We start from the raw sequence: 18820 nt of genomic DNA, 5'->3' as shown, positions 1-18820 counted from the left end.
GCCACCCAGGCGCCCCTCTTTTTATTTTTAAAAAGAATTTTATTTGTTTTAGAGTGAGAGGAGGGGGAGGGGCAAAGGGAGAGGGGAGAAAGAATCCCTAGCAGACTCCACACTGAGCACAGAGCCTGCGCAAGGCTCAATTTTACGACTCTGAGACCACAACCTGGGCCGAAACCAGGAGTCGGACACCTAACCAACTGAGCCACCCAGGCGCCCCTGGGTGTTTCTTTTCAAGATGAGAAGCCAAGCGCTGAAACAGGCATCACTGGTCACTGTGGTCCCTTCCTCCACTCTTGCTCAGTGCTCCATTATAGGAACTCCAGCTATATCATTTCCTCAGTAGGGTTTCTTACTGGGATTTCTTCCCTTTGCTTGTGTAAACTCCCACTCTGTAGTAAGTCAGGATGTTGTATTTGAATTATTAGTCCAAATTGATACTATAAGTCCTGCCTGCTCTCTAGGAAAGAGAGTGCTCAGACTCCTTTGGACCTGCGGGGGAGGTGGGGCACAGGCTGGCTGAAGCAGTGACTTGTCTCTGCTGAGAACTTCCAGTTTCCAGCTCTGACTCAGCAGTTTCTTCTTCCTGGAGCTCAGCCTTTTCCATAAAGTGCTCCCATTGCCAGGAACCTTCAAGTCATTCTCCCACCACTCTGCTGCTGGGGGAGCTGTCATTTCCTCTTTTGACGGCTCATGTAAAACAGGAGGCATCAAAATTGCTTCCTCTATTGGTACAGAATTCAGTAAAATTGCCCAAAGAGTCTCCATTTTTTTTGTTTTTCAAATATTTGTTGATACCAGTTTATATAAGCCAAAAAGACCCAAGAACAGTTAAATTCTTTCTTGCCTTTTATTTTATTTTATTTCATTTATTTTATTTTTAAAGACTTAAATGTTTTCCTTTATATTAGAAAGAAGGATGTTACAACTTTACTGGCAACTCTAGTTCAGACCTGAGTTGGGGAGATCCAAAGAAGTGCAGGAAACCCTTGAAAGCTAATAACCCTATCCTCCCCAAAGTGTCTTCTTGCAAAGGCAGGAGCTTGGTGTGGGGGTTGAAAGGGGAAAGTGGCGCCACCTGTTGGCCATTTGAGTTACGGATTTCAAGCAGGTTCTTCCTGACTACCCTGACAATTTCAATTTTGTGCCACAATTCCCTTCATCCCTGCAATTAGGGATGATAACTTCCCAACCATCATGAAATCTTCTGAGTTTTGAAATGAGTGGATTTCTGGTTAAGTTTTAGTTTTCTATAATGAAAGTGAAAATCCTTGATGAATTATTAGTACCTATTTAATAGTAAGGCAGTAGAATGGTGTTTAACCTCATTTTAGGTACAAATTATTATGCCATGGATTAGTTCCAGATGGTGTTGTAAAGTTGGATAGTCAAGAAAAAATGGAAATTGGCCCTAAGAGTACTATTAAAAATATTCTATTTGAAAAGTAGAGTAAACTCCCAAGTACTTTCCTTTATTGCTTTATTACTAATTAGCTATACACAAAACCCCTAGGCCGCATTCAGATTTACTTTAGAAGTTAGGAGTTTTCATTGTGTAACATCAGGATTCCTTTAGAACAGCTTTTACTAACATGTACACACTACCAAGAACCCCAGTCATCCCTTGTGATCTGTATGAGTCTTACTTCCCTGAAAGAGGCAACCTCATAGTGCCTATATTCCAGAGCAACCATCTCAAACTCTGCTATGCACATGAGCCACCTGGAGGTCTCTTAAAATGCACTTGCTGAATCTGTAGATCTGGGGTGGGGCCTGAGATTCTGCATTTCTTTTTTTTAAGGTTTGTTTGCTTATTTATTTGAGAGACTGAGAGCGTGGGTGGGGAGGGGCAGTGGCAGAGTCTTAAGCAGACTTCCCACTGAGCATGGAGCCTAAGGCGCAGGGCTCCATCTCAGGACCCTGAGATCACGACCTGAGCTGAAACTGAGAGCCGGATGCCCAACTGATTACGCCACTCACGTGCCCCAAAGATTCTGCATTTCTGACAACTCCCACGTGATGCCAATGCTGCTGGTCTGTGAACCACACTTTAAGTACAAAAGTTCTAGAGGAAGGTCTTATTTAGATTTTTCATGTGGGATATCTGGGCTTGCCTGCTATGGATATATATTATTTTATTCATATTCCACCCACCTAACTTCGAAGAAGAAAGATGCCTATTTCTTTTCCCCACAATTCCTTTCTTCCACTCTCTGCCCTATCCCTTCCTCCCCTTCTTGAACAGAGGCTGCTTAGCTTAGCAGTGGCAGGAGTCCCTCTGAGGATTTGATTTTTAAAAACCATTGAAGAGGTGTAAAGGACCCTGCTTGCTGAAAGGAAAAGGAAGAGTGGCTGGGCCTCCCCCAGCTCATCCCTGTCCTGAGCAGGCACCTGGGAACAGTTTACTGGCATAGTCTCCAAAGAATGACCCAGGTAAATATCTGCTAAAGAGAAGGAGAATTCATACAACTAGATATAAATCAGTGTATTGTCTTTGTTGTTGTTGTTGCCGTGTGTCACCAGACCTTTGTGTACCTTGGGAAAGGAAAACCATCAGTTAGAAGACTTCTCCAGAGCTCAGTATTTATACGCAAAACATGAATTATACACCTCAATTTTTGGAACCGCTTTTTCCTCTAGGTAAAGTCATGAAGCTGAGCCCCAAAGCAGAAGAAGTAGCTACCTTCTTTGCAAAAATGCTCGACCATGAATATACTACTAAGGAAATATTTAGGAAAAATTTCTTTAAAGACTGGAGAAAGGTATTGTAGCCCATGTATTAATATCCTAGCACCTTGCAGAAGTATTAATCAAGTACTAAATTAATAAACTGTAACTTTACAAAAAATTCCGTGGTGTAAAATTTGAGCTTTATGAATTTTACTGTATTTAAAGGTTTTTTCCCCCCTATTCATTCACTATAATATATAGGGTTTCTATCCAACAAGGATACTTATATTTCTTTCTTCTCACACTCTCATATGGCTGCAGGAGGAAGTTTATTAGGCCAAACAAAAAAACCTTAGCCCTGGCTGAGCAGAGGAAAGTTTGTCTCTGCAGGACTGCCTGTCCTCTGTCTGCTGTTGCAAAGAGACATGTTAATGTGATGTCCCGTTCCCTTTTGATTCATTCTTACTTGCTTTTGGTACTTTCTGCTCTTGAAATCACATTTCCTACATCTGTCTAGGTGATTTTAAACAATCTCATTCTCAATTTGGATTATGTGGACAGAGGCTGAGCTGAAGCTTACCTTCTGAATAGCTCTGGAAATAACATTTAATAAGTGAGTAGAGCAGGGATAATGTTTCTAAGAGAGAATGAGTATGGAAATATTTCTCTCATTACTAAAGCAAATGATATATATTCATGTTTCTCCAACTGTGGGATACATATGCTTGCGGATGTGGCAGGGTGTAAGGAGCCCAAGAAATTACAAAAGAGTTCCATACCTTTTTCAAGGAAAAATCATGTAGAGCATTTTTCTATTAAATATTTTATAATAGAACAAAGTAATAAAGTTATGTTTCTTTTTTTTCAAAACTCATGAATTTAGATGGACTGACTACCTCTTTAGACACCTTTGGCTGAAAAAAATGGTGCTTTGCTGTAATCACAAAGAAACCTATGGGGTAAATTGTGTATTTACCTTCTTCTTCTGTCTCCCCCCCCCCCTTTTTTTTGACTAGGAAATGACTAATGAAGAGAAGAATATTATCACCAACCTAAGCAAATGTGATTTTACCCAGATGAGCCAGTATTTCAAAGCCCAGACAGAAGCTCGGAAACAGATGAGCAAGGAAGAGAAACTGGTACTACAGAATTTCTTAAACCTCTGGAGAACTTTGGAATAGTGTTTAGTTCATCTTATTTTCTTCTTGGTTTTTACAATACAGATTTTACTTTAGTAATTTCACATGGCTCTATACTAAAGATTTAGGATTCTTGGCCTAGTGAAGTTTAAATTTTCTTAAGGGTTTTACATAGACTAAAAATTGTGTATAATAGTCACTTTATTTAATGGCTCAACGTAAGAACCTGGTGCTCTTGTGACCTAAAATCCAGTCCATAACTCCAGTAATATAGTATTTAAAGATGGGCAGACCGATGCAGTGGCTCCTGGATTTTAGGGTTTTAAGACAGCAACAATAATACTGCCTGTGTACCTCCCTGTTCTTGGTCTCTTTTACCCTGCAATCTAGCCATGCTCATCCATCTCCATCTCCACTCCAGAAGGATCTTTCCAGTATCCAGTGGGATGTCATTTTCTTCTAGGGTACCTGTAGGCAAACTATAGGCTGCCTATTTTTATTAAAAAGTTGTATTGGAACACAACCACATCTACTTGTTTACATATCATCTATGGCTGCTTTCATGTGACAGTGGCAGAGTTGAGTAGTTCCAACAGAGACTGTATAGCCCTCAAGCCTAAAATATTTTCTATCTAGAAAAGGTTTGCCAACTTTTGTTACAGAGAAATCCAGGCTAGAGTTTCTTTGTCTTGTCTGTGTCCTTTTTTTTCCCCCCAGGCTGGAGGTCCAGAAGTAATGGATTTTAAGGAATTTTAAAACTCTAAAGTTTCAGTACTTTAAGGGACTTGCATGTTTATGCAATTTAGGCCTTTGTATTCATTCTATAATTCATTGTTTGATGGTGCCAACTTAGCTGTAGTTTAAAAATTATGAGTTACTATAAGAATGATAATTGCATCAGACTTTTCAGTCTCAGTTTAGTCTTCTCAATATTCCAAATTAGTGAAACTTGGTTTATTCTTTACTTCAGGGGTGTTTTAAAACTTAAAAACCACTTTGGAGGGGCGCCTGGGTGGCACAGCGGTTAAGCGTCTGCCTTTGGCTCAGGGCGTGATCCCGGCGTTATGGGATCGAGCCCCACATCAGACTCCTCCACTGTGAGCCTGCTTCTTCCTCTCCCACTCCCCCTGCTTGTGTTCCCTCTCTCGCTGGCTGTCTCTATCTCTGTCGAATAAATAAATAAAATCTTTTAAAAAAAAAACCGCTTTGGAGCTTTGTTCTTGCAAATAGCTATCCAAAGATAGGGAGGTTTCACAAGTATCACCTCGTCAGAGCCCTGGCCAAGGACACCTGCTGCCAGCAAGTTCTGAATCTGTTCCTACCCACAAGGCAGCAAGACTTAGTTAAATTGAATTTCTTAAGTGTAATATGAAGTCAGAGTCAGCAGAGGGTAAGGAGGCTCCATGTTCCACTCCCACACTTTTTTTTGGAGCAAGGATCGCAAAGTACACAATGTATGTACCCATATACCTAGGAAAGAATCTGTGACAGGTATGTTTCAGCTTGAAAGACCATCTGAAATGCTGTTCAACTAAATGTGTCTGGAACCTATTAGAAAATATGGAGATGGGGCGCCTGGGTGGCACAGCGGTTAAGCATCTGCCTTCGGCTCAGGGCGTGATCCCGGCGTTATGGGATCGAGCCCCACATCAGGCTCCTCCGCTGTGAGCCTGCTTCTTCCTCTCCCACTCCCCCTGCTTGTATTCCCACTCTCGCTGGCTGTCTCTATCTCTGTCAAATAAATAAATAAAATCTTTAAAAAAAAAAGAAAAGAAAAGAAAATATGGAGATGTTCTTTATGAGTCCTGTCATAGATTCTTCCCCATCTGCCATTCTGACACTACTCAACAAAATGATGTTAATTGTTTAAGTTATATTTAAAAATACCTAGGTAACGTGTTCTCACACATAAATCCTTTAAAATAAAATCAGCTTTGAATCTGTAGTTGGATCAGTCCTCAAAGGTAGATATTTTGGGGAATTTTATTGTACTTAAAGTTTGAAAACTTTATTAGAGGTTATCCTTATTGCATTCCTCTCTTTTTCAAAAAAAATTTTTAAGAAGTTTAATCTCTGCACACAGCGTGGGGCTCAAACTCATGACCCTGGGATGAGGAGTCATATATGCTCTTCCAGCTGAGCCCGCCAGATACCCACATTTGCATTTATTTGTTAGTGATTTTTTAAGACTTTTCTGTACCTTGAACTGTTCTCTAATAAGAGATAAAATATGAATAGGGAACAGCAATTTGAGCCCATTTTGAGTACTTCCTTGCTGTGTTCCAGAAAATCAAAGAGGAGAATGAAAAATTACTGAAAGAATATGGCTTCTGTATTATGGATAACCACAGAGAGAGGATTGCCAACTTCAAGATAGAACCTCCTGGGCTTTTCCGTGGCCGTGGCAACCACCCCAAGATGGGCATGCTGAAGAGACGGATCATGCCTGAGGATATCATCATCAATTGTAGCAAGTGAGCACAGTTCGTTGTTTGGGCCAGAAATCAAGGTTGGAGGGGGTTCCTTTGTTCTTGGGAGTACTGTTGCTGGGATTGTTCCGCAGGCTACACAGAGCTGTTGGGAACAACGTGGTATCTCCATGTACAGATCTCCAAGTACTTCTCAGTTACTGACTGGTGATGAGGAGGAAACATGGGAAATACATGCTCAACAGATTATCCACTTTAGATCACGAAAAGTGAAACTGTCCCTTGCTTCTCCTCATTTCACTGCCCTCCTGCTTTGTTATTTCCACAGAGATGCCAAGGTTCCTTCTCCTCCTACAGGACATAAATGGAAAGAGGTCCGACATGATAACAAGGTTACTTGGCTGGTCTCCTGGACAGAGAACATCCAAGGTTCCATTAAGTACATCATGCTGAACCCCAGTTCACGAATCAAGGTAAGGGGTAGCTAAGAGCTACACCTGTTAGTGGGGCTGATCTCTTGTTGAAATGTAGTGTTCTTGGTCTCTAGAATCACTGTGACAAATTACAAACTCTCCAGAAAGCATCTTCATGCTTAGCATTATCTGGTGACCTTCCTAAGAAATATCCATTTTCTGCATCACATTATAGTTGGATTCATTTATTAATTCACAAATATTTACTGAGATTCCAGTATGTGCCTGGCACAGTGTATGCATGATGTTAGGAATTGTGTTGGTTAACAAAACAGATGCAGTCCCTGCCTTCATGTTGCTTACTGTCTGGTGGTTGGAGTGTGATAAAGAATACAATAAACGTGGGGCACCTGAGTGGCATAGTCAGTTGAGTGTCCAACTCTGCGCTCAGCGCGGAATCTGCTTGGGACTCTATCTCTCTGAAATAAAATCTTCTTAAAAAAAAAAAAGAATGCAGTAAATGTAAATTGGCCTCTATAGCTTTCTTCCTTACCTTTCTTGGCTCTGAGGAAGGGAACATGATTGCTCTAAATCCAGAAGTTGTAAAATCTAGAGTCTTACTTACTTCTGGCTTCCCAGGATTTCATCTGGGTAGGTTCTGCCAGGAGTAAATGGGATGATGTGTGTGAAAGCACATTGTAAACTGTTGTATACCCATGTGTTGCTGTTTATTACTACTATTATTGAAAGGGGAAAGCTGTCTTGGAAGGGCACTCAAGTTCTTATTAGCCTGCTAGGCATATCCTGCTTGGGAGAGTCCCATGAACTTCCTACCTCATATGTACTATGGAAATGTGCATAGCAACCTAAAAGAGAAATGAGCTCAAAAGAAAACAGCCAAGGAATTAGTTCTTTGTAGACTATGACTGTTAACATGCAGGGGACTGGGACTTAAAGACCTTGGTTTTTATTTTGTATTTTTATTGGTTTTATTTTTTTTTTTTATTTTTTTTTTTAAAGATTTTATTTATTTATTTGACAGAGATAGAGACAGCCAGAGAGAGAGGGAGCACAAGCAGGGGGAGTGGGAGAGGAAGAAGCAGGCTCATAGCGGAGGAGCCTGATGTGGGGCTCGATCCCATAACGCCGGGATCACGCCCTGAGCTGAAGACAGACGCTTAACCGCTATGCCACCCAGGCGCCCCTGGTTTTATTTTTAAAAACCAAAAATCTTGGTTTTTAGGTTATTAAATACCTGTTAAGACATGAAAGCTGCACCTCAAAAGGCTGTGTCTTGTCGACACTAAACTACACATTCTCTTAACTTAGAGTTCTTTGTTCTAATATGAAAAAGACCAACTCTGTATTTTCTGGCATTCAGTTAGAAATGTCACTTTTTCTAGTTTAGAGTAAGTATGGAATCAGAGAGAAAATCTTTATGAGCAGAAGTCCTCTAAAGAAATGTCCTCTTCTTCAGAAATAAAGGTGGATGAACAGTGGTTTTAGCTCTCACAGAACTCCTAGGCTAGTGGGCAAATTGGGTAAGAATTCAATTGTATTAGAAGAAAGGTAAGCATTAAGTATTTTTAGATAAATACAGCAGTTATTCCCAGCACTTAGAGATCAGGAATAACTTTATGAAGGAAATTAGATTACAGTTAGATCTTAAAAAGAGAGAGGTATTCCAAACAGCATTGTGTCATTACGGACAGAGAGGGAGAAGTATAAAAAGGAGTAACAAGAATTAGCAAGTGGTGATGTTTGCACAACATTGTAAATGTGCTATAAATGTCACTAATGGTAAATTTTACGTGTATTTTACACAAAGAAAAAAAAAACAAAATAATGGATATTAGATTACTTGTAAGTGTTTTCACCTAAGTTGACATTGGATTATCTTAGCAACCGTACCAGATACACTAATGCCACTGTTTTATAGATAAATTTGGTCTCTGAGAAGCCAGAAAACTTGCCTACAACCCAGTAGTTAGTAACTCTGACTTAGATCTTTAGCCTCTTGGTGCCTTCCTGTGATACTCTAATGCCGAATTGTGGCCAGCCTTAAGCGTCGTGCTATAAAGAGTCTGGCCCATATTCTGCGTCTGGTGGAGAACCATTGAAGGGCTTTGAACAGAGGAGTGTCTTGAACATAATAACCCCATTTCCGCAAGATTCACAGGCTTTATATGCATTCGTACCAGTAAACATAAACTCTTGTAGATGATGCAAAGGAAAAGTGCAGGGTACCATTTGAGAGTATACCAGGGTATCTGATTTGGCCTTGGGTTCAGGGAAGGCCTTTCTGAGGAAATAACATTTAAGATAAGACTTACAAGATGAATAGGATTTATCCATGGAAAGGAGAGGGGAATGGGTGTTCCAAAGAAAATAGCCTTTTGAAATCCCTGAGGTGAGAAAGAGTTTCGTGGTCTTGAGGACTGAAAGAAGGGCAGTGTAGTTGAAGTACAGTGAGCAAGAAAGGGGCATGAGGAGGAGGTTAGAGGGAGAAGCAGGCCAGATCTTCAGACTCTTCCTTAAAACTGTTTATATTATCCTAAATCCAATAGGATGGTACTGGGTTCTAACCAGGGGAACAATACCAGATTTGTGTTTTAGAAACCTGTGACGTAACTGATCATTCTGAGTGCTAAACTCTATGGCGATTGGATAGGACACACACCAGAAATAGGGATATCAATAGGATGCTGTTATAGTCCTCTAGGAAGCGAATGGTGATGGCTTGGACAAGATGATGTCGGTGCGGGTGGAGAGAGGTGAACAGATTCCAAATACATGTATGCTGCATTCTCTTACACCTGGGATTTAACTTGATTGTAGGAGAGCCTCCAAGGGTTGACATCTTTGTTGTTGATAGGCCAGGTGGAGGACCTCCAGGGCCTGAGAGCCACCAATTTATTCTTGACAATATCCAGATAACTCCCATATACTGTAGGGATTTGTGCAGGTTTTTGAATGGTGGTTATGGTAATGAACGCAGAAGACACGCACATGTAGGCCCTGCCTAGAATTTTATACCCAAGACAGGGAATCTTCTCAGCCGGGTTGGGATCCTAAGAGTCATGAAGATGGTTAAAGACTTGGGAAGTCATTCTTACTGTTAAGAGAAAAAGAAATGTGATTTCTTCAGCTTTTGCCAGTACTTGTTGGCTGTTTCCTGCTCAGCAGAGCAGTAGGAACTTCAGAGGTCAGGATCTGACAGTGCTTTGAATAGTCTTTAAATGCACTGCCAGCAGGAGAAGCATTCTCTCCATAAAAATAGGGGGTTAAAAGCATTAGGGCTTTTATTTTTTATGAAATATTTCAAATACATAGGAAAAGATAACAATACAGAGAAAGCTCATGCCCACCATCTGGCTGTGTCAAACTTTAACATCATGTCCTATTTATTCAGTTACTTCATTTTGTAAGAATATTCTGATAAACATAGCTGAAGCCCCCTATATATTGTTCACCTCCTTCCCTGAAGGTTACTCTAACGAACTTAAGGTTTTCATTCTTGTATATATTTTTGTATTAAATTGGGTATGTTACTGAGATCATTCTACAACTTACTTATTTCACTCGGCTTTGGTTTTGATATTTTTATCTTGACATATACTTCTAATATATGTTTTATTTGCTAGATGGTGTTCTGTTTTATAAAAAAAACTTATTTTGTCAAGAGACATTTAGGGTTGTTTACAGTATTTTGTAATGAACACTGCTGGAATAAATGCATCTATCTTCCTTGTATATATGGATGAAAATTTCCCTTAAGGATTCTGCATTACATATTTTCAAATTGTTCTCTAAAGTGCCTTACGAGTTTACATCACCACTATTCCCCCAACAGTGTGCACACGTTTCTGTCTTCATATCCTTGCCAACATTTCTAAAGTTTTGCTTTTTGCATTTGGATCTTTGATCTACTAGAATGTATTTTTGTGTATGGTATGAGATTGAGCTCTAATATATTTTTTCAAATGAATAACCAGTTGTCCCAGAACTATTTAGTTATATTACTCTCTCTGTTTATATATCACATTTCTACATATATGTCAGTCTGTTTATGGGCTCTCTGTCCTGTTTAATTTGTTTGTCTATTTCTTCTTCAATAGCATACTGTCCTAACTGTTGTAGCTTTACTGACTAGGACAGATTTCCTTCATCTCATTCTTCAGAATTGTCTTGGCTGTTCTTGGCTCTCTGCTATTTTGCATTCATTTTGAGATAAATTTGTCACGTTCTAATAAAGACTATTGAGATTTTTATTGTATTGAATTTATAAATTAATAGGGGGGAAATTGACATTATTGAGTCTTCCAGTCTGTGAACATGTTATACTTCTCCATTAATTCATGTCTTTGAGTACACCAGCTAGTATTGCTTTATGATTTTCTCCATAGTTTTACATATTCTTAAAACGTTTTTTTCTTAGAACCCTTATAGTTTTTAGTGCTTATATTGAATGTGATTTTTCTTTCTACTACACTTCTACTATTACTAGAGTGGTAATGCTGTTGATTTTTCAATATTGAGTTTGTATCTGACAACATTGCTGAGCTCTTACTCTAGAAGTGCCTGTGTCTTTTGGATTTTCTATATAGACAAGTAAATCACCTGTAAATCATTTCCACTCTTATACCTCCCTCTTTTTTTTTTTTTTTTTTTTTTCAGAGAGGGAGGGAGGGAGATAGGTGGAGGTAGGGGCAAAGGGAGAGGGGGAGAGAAAAATCTCAAGGAGAGTCCTCACTGAGGGAAGAGCCTGACACAGGGCTCAATTCCAGGAACCTGAGATCATGACTTGAGCTGAAATCGAGAATTGGATGCTCAACCAGCTGAGCCACCCAGATGTCCCTGTATCTCATAGGGACATCTTTTGCTTCAGGTTTTACTTTTTATTTTAAAAGAACCCACAGTCATCCATAAAACCCTAATCCTTTCTCCAGTTAGCAGTTGTCACAATGAGATATTTGATTAATTTCTGTACTCAGTACCTTCCCTTTAGGTTTACTTTTCTTGTTGAAGCACACTGCTCACTGTTTGTTTAGTGAGGATCTATAGGTAGCAAATTCTCCCTTTGTTTCACTGAAAATTTCATTTTCATCCTCATAATGTATCTTTTCTCCAGTAAAGAGTGTATCTTTATTATTCTGTTTCTCACTGTGGATATATTTGTATAGATACTTAGAGACTATGAGTCAGACAACTAATGTATTTTAACCTGTAAACTTTTGACTGGGAGGTAGTTTTTGTCCATGTATCATTCCGTTTTGCTTTTTGCTCTCCATTTCTCTGCTTCTTCCTCCTAGGAGTCTTCTAGCCCTGTTCAACCCAAGCTAACACAGGCGCCCTGGCTTTAGCTCTCCTCATCTTGCTTGGAGCACTTTCATTGCTATATGTTTGGAACAACGTAAGGATTAAAGCATGATTTCACTTACCTGATCTGACCCAAAAGTCTATAAAGATAAGTTTTTGTAGTAGAGAGTGAAGGGTGGTAATTGGTGGTTTTACTTCCTGGCAGACTTTAGATCCAAAACATGGAAGACTACTGTCCTGGGGCTTTGTTCTATACCTTTCTGCTCAGCCTCCAGAGACTTCTCCTATTCTAAGATTCTTTGCTTGCTTTTCTGTCTATATTTTACTTATTCACTTCCCCCATGTAATATTATTGTACCATTGTACCCCATCTCTGCTCCATTAAGAAATTTAGCATCAAATATGATGTGACTTAGAGATTTTTGATAATTTGAAAAATTGGGTAATCAAGAGTTAAAAAAAAAAAAAGAAAAGAAAGCACAACTGAAGTGTCCCTTTAATGTCCCCCTTTCTGGAAGCTTGGATTCCTTGCAGTCAGAGCTGGGTTTATAGTACAGGTAGCCTCACAGGTCATTGAAAGGATCAGGACTTTTGAGAGCATAGGAATGTGTGCTCCAGGTAAAGACTATCCTGAACTCAAGACTATCCTGAACTCATTCACATTTTTCTGGCTTATCCTGGTTTGTTCTACTTTATTCAGACATCTTCTTGCAGGTGTTTCCATTCCCTTCCTCTTCCACTCTGTACTTGGGCCCACAGAATCTGAAATAGCAGGAAAATGGCAGTCAGCCTTCTGGAACCAGTAGTTTCAACAAAGCTCTCTGATTCCAGATAAACCATAGATCCAGAGGTTACAAAACAACTGTATGTTAAAGGTACTCAACTGTTAAGTCCAGCCCACTGCCAAGGTTGGAAACATTATGTAGTCTCATAACCTGTAACGTAACGTTTAGTAAAAGTGAGGTTCTTCAACCAGTCTTAACTTTACAAATAAAATTTGTCATTTTTTTCTTTAAATGAAGTACAACAAACTTCAGAATCAGTTGTCGATATTACATTGCATTCAGTGCTACTAAAATATTCTTAGGGTGAAATACCCATTTCTGCCTTTTCTCTCTTTAGAGCTTATAATTCTGTGAGGTTTTGGAGATGTATATACCAACAACCTTTTAAATGTAACCATCTGGTTGTTGAAGGGCTGGATTGAGAAAATGTCCTTTTAAAACTATATATGCTTAGGAAGCTCTTGATTTTGGTGTTTTATTAGAAAGAGAAAATAAGACATATGCTTATTTTTTAAAAATTCTGAGCCTGACTTCTTCTGCAAAATTCTAAAGTATAAGAAATAAAACACTAGAACTTCTAGATGATATCATGGTAGAACATTTTCATGACCTTGGTGTAGATTTCTTAGGACACAAAATAAACACTAATGGTAAAAAAAACAATTGACAGAGTGGAGTTCATTAAAATTAAAAACTTAGATTCAACAGAGGACACTGTTAAAGACAGGCTGGGAGAGAATATTGGCAGCATGTATATCTGACAGAAAACTTGTATCCAGAATACACAAAGGATTCTATAACTCAATAATAAAAGACAAAAATCCCCCGTAAAAAAGTGAAAGACTGGAACAGATGTTTACAAGATAGAGGAATGGCCATTTTTATAAATAAGCACATGACAGAGCTGTCAACGTCACTATCAGTGGAATGCAGATTTAAACCACAATGAGATGCTAATTCCAGTTCTAGGTATTTTTGCCCCAAATCAAATTGAAAACTTATGCCCACAAAAAGACATGTACAAGAATGCTTATAGCAGCACTATATTTGTGCAAGTCTCAAACTGGAAACATTATAGGGGTCCATCAACGGAATAAACACATGGTCTCATTAGAGACATTAGGGATAGTTATAGATGACACCATATATACCATCAGTTGAAAGGAGTGAACTGATAAATGCAGCAACATGGATGCATCTTTTTTTTTTTTTTTTAAGATTTTATTTCTTTAAGAGAGTGCTGGGGGAGGGGCAGAGGGAGAGAGAGAATCTCAAGCAGACTCCACGCTGAGTGTGGAACCCGACATAGGGCTCAATCGCACAACCCTGAGATCATGACCTGAGCCTAAATCGAGTCGGACACTCAACCAACTGAGCCACCCAGGGACGCCAACATGGATGAATCTTAAAAACATGGTGAGAAACCCAGACACACGAGTCTATACTATATGATTCCATTTATATAATACTCTAAACTAGGCAAAACCAATCTATGATGATAGAAATCAGATTAAAGGAACAGTGGTTATTTAGTCGGTGATTAACTGGGAAGGGGCATGAGGGAACTTTCTCGAATGATAGAGAATATTCTCTGTCTTGATGGGGTAGGGTTACATGGGTTATGAATTGTCAAAACTGATCAGACTGTATGCTTAAATCCGTATGACATAATATCTTTTTTAAAAGATTTATTCAGAATGGAAAATGAATAGGAAATAGTGGAATAAAATGCACTACTTATATCTGGAAAAGAATTTAAATATATAAAGACCTCTATATATCAGCAATAAAAAGACAGACTTTTTAAAAATGGGCATGTTTGAAAAGCTGGTTGGATTTTCTCTTTAAACATGGTATTATTATATAGGGCCAGTTTGTTGTATCTTTTGTTTAAATGATAGATGTTTGGAGTTCAGAATGCCAGTCACCCCTTATTTGGTATTTTACACAATGGTGAGCCTAGCATTGGGTGTAGAGACTACTTAAAAAAAAAAAATCAATCAATCTTAAAAAAAAAAAAAAAAAAAAAAAAAGAGCCACTTAAGAATATTGGCAAATGTCATTCCCCAAGACAAATCTCTGAGAGAGGATTAGAGAGTAGGATTTCGCTCATCTCCCACTTTGTATCCTGAATCCAGATCCTGACCCCATTTACCCACTGTGCTTAATGAGTAAGCAGTTATATTAGAAACAGAAAATATGGTAAGCCCGCTAATTAGAAAAAAAAAAAATCATTCAAAGAATGTCCTTTTTAACTAAACCAAATTAGATTCTATCCAGTTTGGATAGGGGAAGATGGGAAGGGCCTAAAGGCAGTCCCCCTATAGTAGTCACCTTGTTTTACTGAGTTGGTTTTGATGAAGACCTTGTCTGGAAGACTGAAATGGGTATTTTATCTTCTAGTAGTCTGAGAAAGCTTGTTCAAGTGCACTTAACTGTCTGGATTCTGTTTAGAGAAACTGAAGGCAGCAGGGATAAGCGTACTTCCTGGAGGCCAGCCTTCCCCTATACCTAGACAAGGTGGCTTCTGCCCCTGGCCCCATCTCTGTATCCTTATTTGAGAGAATCCTGGGTCCTTGTGTCAAGAGCCCAGCCAGCCGGTGAAGAAAAGTTGGTTTTGTGGTATCCTCTGTGAATGATTTATTTGTTGGGTTTTTCTAAACCTTGTTTCCAGTGGCATGACTAAGGAACTGTGCAATTTGGGACTTTGAAGACTTGGAGTCAGGCTTTGGTAGGCCTGTGTGCTTTAGTGATGACCAAGAGCCCACTCCTGAGCTAGAGACTGTAATACTGAAGATTAGTCTTTCTTGTCTAATCTTGCATGTGTGTGTGTATGGGGGGGGCATGATTGTCATGGAAATTTATTATTGACTTGTACATGAGGACAGCTGGTATCACACCTTTCTCTTCACCCTCTTAAATATCAATATGTACTTAGAAAAATCAGTGAGAAATTTTCAGTTTCCCATTGTCAGGAAATAGAACTTAGATATTTCTTCTTAGATATTGTGTCACCAACTGCTAAATCGCCCACCCACAGCAACAAGTAGTTACTGAACCTCTTGTTTTGTAGCCAAACAAGTACATACAACTTGGCCACACACAGTTGTGGGAGAGTGCTGATGAATCCTTAGCGTACCAGGGTAAGCTTGCATTTCTGAGCCTTGTTAGATCTAAAAGTAGAAGGTATTTCTTGGTTTCACATAGCCCACTTTCCTGCATGCTCAGAAGGCTAGTTACCTTGACCACAGTTCTTATGCTTCAAGGACCACATGTCCCGTGTCAGGTGGGAACTAGGCACATGTGGGTAGAAATCACTACCCCTTTCTCTTGTTGTGGTTGGGGGAATTAAGAGCTGAGATTCTTGGGTTCTTAAATTCCATCCCTCTATTCATGTCATATACTCTTGTTTTAGGCCTTAGAATACTCCCTGCCCCTTTTGGGATTTCATGAATTTTTTTTTTTCCTTTCTTACCTTTCGCACTTAACATTAGTATCAGTCCTTGCTTGTGAATCTGTTTCCATTCAACATGGTAGGAGAAATAATCTTCTGTCACTGTTGATTAGATTCAGTCATTTCATACCATTTTAAAAATACTTCATTGGCATTAGAATCAGTTTTTAAACCTTGTAGCAAAAACTCTAATGTTAAAAAAAAAAAAAAAAAGTCTTCCCAGTAACTGTTTCCCTCAATCTAATCAAGAATACTTTTAAATGCAGAAGTTAGAAAATGGTGAATAATTACCACTGTTCCTGGAAGTCTTTGTGTTTCTTAGTAATTATGTGTTGTCATCTTTGGTTCTGCTTTCCCTGACAGTCCATCAAACTGAATGGTTGTCTTGGATTTAATGAAATTCAGTCCTAGCAGAAAACTGCTATTGGGTCACAGACTCCACAGCAGAGTAGTGATGCTGATATGGGAATGGGGATGTTTATAGCCTTTGTATTGACAGAAGTCACTTTTTCGATGTGCCATGTGGGCTTTTCCCAAGAATATAAACATTTTACAGAATGAAAGCCAGAAGCTTTCTTAGCGATTAGACAGGAGCCATTTGGGCTTGACAGTGAAAGGGGACAGCATGAGTTCTCATCAGGTTAGATGCTCTAAAATTTCTCTTCAGTACTCTTCTTTTTCTGCCTTGCTTCAGCTCAGGTTCCTTCTTTTTGGTTCAGAGCTCTGAACTTAGATATTCAAAGTCTATTTTTCCTCTGCTGTCCCTAAGCAATCCACATTTGGGGTTGGGTCTTTGCAGGGTGAGAAAGACTGGCAGAAATATGAGACCGCTCGGCGACTGAAGAAGTGCGTGGACAAGATCCGGAACCAGTATCGAGAAGACTGGAAGTCCAAAGAAATGAAAGTCCGGCAGAGAGCTGTAGCTCTGTACTTCATCGACAAGGTGAGCATCTTCCTGTCACATTGCCTGATATGTTCAGCTTATCAAAGATGTTGGGATTGTTTACTCCTCCAGGCCTTGTGTTAGAACTGGAGAAGCACCAGTCTCTGGTCCAGTAAGGAAGGTGGAGGCATTCGGAGTCTGCTGCTGTCCGAATCTGAATCTGCCAGAAATACTATGATGTTTTCAAACTCTTTTTGACTATAAGCCACCAAAAAAAATTTATTTTACATCGTGACCCAATAGACATAAATATATTTGTATTTATGTGTAACTGAAATAAAAGTTGCACAAAACAATGTTTAGCCTTTCTTTGAGTGATAAATTCTGACATTTTAAATTCTGTTTCTTGTTTTTTTTTAAAGGATGATTTATAACCCTTAAAATTGGTTAAACAATCCATTAATGTATCACAACTACAGTTTGAAGGACAATGTTCTAGAGGAGATCAGTTTGTCAGTACCTTTTTGAAGATTTTGGGTTTTTTCCCAGTTTTGCTCTGCTTAGCACAAATTCTGAATTGTCTCAAAAATTGAGCAAAATTAAGAGACTATTGAGTTTGATTACCCAGAATGGGAATACTCCTTCGATTTTTTGCTTTATTTAAAAAAAAAAAAAAAAATCTGCCTTTCCTCCATCCCCATTTGAGAGAACAGAGGAGGGAGAAGCTTGGTTTTCTGAGAAAGGATAATATCACTATGATTCTCCATACTTCATTTTATAGAGGAAGAAGCAACGGTGTAGAGTCCAGAATTCCCAAGCCTTGCAGACTGATGCTCTGTCTCCAGAGAGAGTTGGGAGACTTCTGGTTCGGGTTTCCTAGATCCTATGAGATTTAAGTTATTTCATTTGCTGTCATTTTTCCATCTCTCCCTGGACAGCTTGCTCTGAGAGCAGGCAATGAGAAGGAGGAAGGAGAAACAGCGGACACTGTGGGTTGCTGCTCACTTCGTGTGGAGCATATCAATCTGCACCCAGAGTTGGATGGTCAGGAATACGTGGTAGAGTTTGACTTCCTTGGGAAGGACTCAATCAGATACTATAACAAAGTCCCTGTTGAGAAACGAGTAAGTTACTGTGGCCTTTGCTCTCTGACCTTTTTTTTTTTCTTTCTTTCATTCATTCAACATTTATTGAGTGCTCTTTGTATGCTCTTCACTTTGCTGGACACTAGGAAAATGATTTGAAAGAGAGGGGAGAGGTGTTGTTGGATGTCCCATGACATCTCCCTTTAGTCCCTCTCCCTCACCCACCACCGCATGCTACACCTTCCTGGAGATGGGGGTGCCATGTCCTATAGTAATATTCAACAGAACATGCTGTAGAGAGTTGGCCCTCATGGCAAATTTCAGCATAAGATTTAACTCACCTTATTGTAATGATTCAACCACGTTTCAGTACCCCATGGTCATGTTGCACATTGTCATTTTCATAGCTTTGCTTCAACCTCTCCCCAACTCTTGACTGAGAACAGTAGCCCTTTCGTCCCCAGATCTCTGAGCCCATGGCCAAAGAGGGCACTGCAGCTCCATGTTTCCCCCCGAGTATTGGGCTTGAACCAGAGACCTACAGGGTGCCAGGCCTCCATAATCCAGCCCTTTAACAGTCTGATGTTTAATCAGTCATTAGGTTTTGCTAGCTGTGGCAGTGGTCCATACTAAACAAGGCTAAAGA

The 18820-nt window shown here is 39.4% G+C and overlaps 1 protein-coding gene across 2 annotated transcripts in view; it reads left to right on the top strand.

Annotated features, from left to right (window-relative positions):
• TOP1 (DNA topoisomerase I) overlaps positions 1-18820 on the top strand; it is an 88783-nt gene that overhangs the window by 61842 nt on the left and 8121 nt on the right. For both annotated transcript variants that reach the window (XM_026503506.3, XM_057312525.1), the window contains 6 exons: positions 2638-2759; positions 3684-3806; positions 6093-6280; positions 6564-6708; positions 17006-17149; positions 18028-18213. In XM_026503506.3, coding sequence (XP_026359291.1) covers positions 2638-2759; positions 3684-3806; positions 6093-6280; positions 6564-6708; positions 17006-17149; positions 18028-18213 — 908 coding nt within the window. The remainder of the gene's footprint in view (positions 1-2637; positions 2760-3683; positions 3807-6092; positions 6281-6563; positions 6709-17005; positions 17150-18027; positions 18214-18820) is intronic.

The sequence above is a fragment of the Ursus arctos genome, unplaced genomic scaffold, assembly GCF_023065955.2.
Source record: "Ursus arctos isolate Adak ecotype North America unplaced genomic scaffold, UrsArc2.0 scaffold_16, whole genome shotgun sequence".
Classification (NCBI taxonomy): Eukaryota; Metazoa; Chordata; class Mammalia; order Carnivora; family Ursidae; genus Ursus; species Ursus arctos.
The sequence above is the reverse complement of the archived record's forward strand: the minus strand, read 5'-3'. Positions and strand labels throughout refer to the sequence as shown.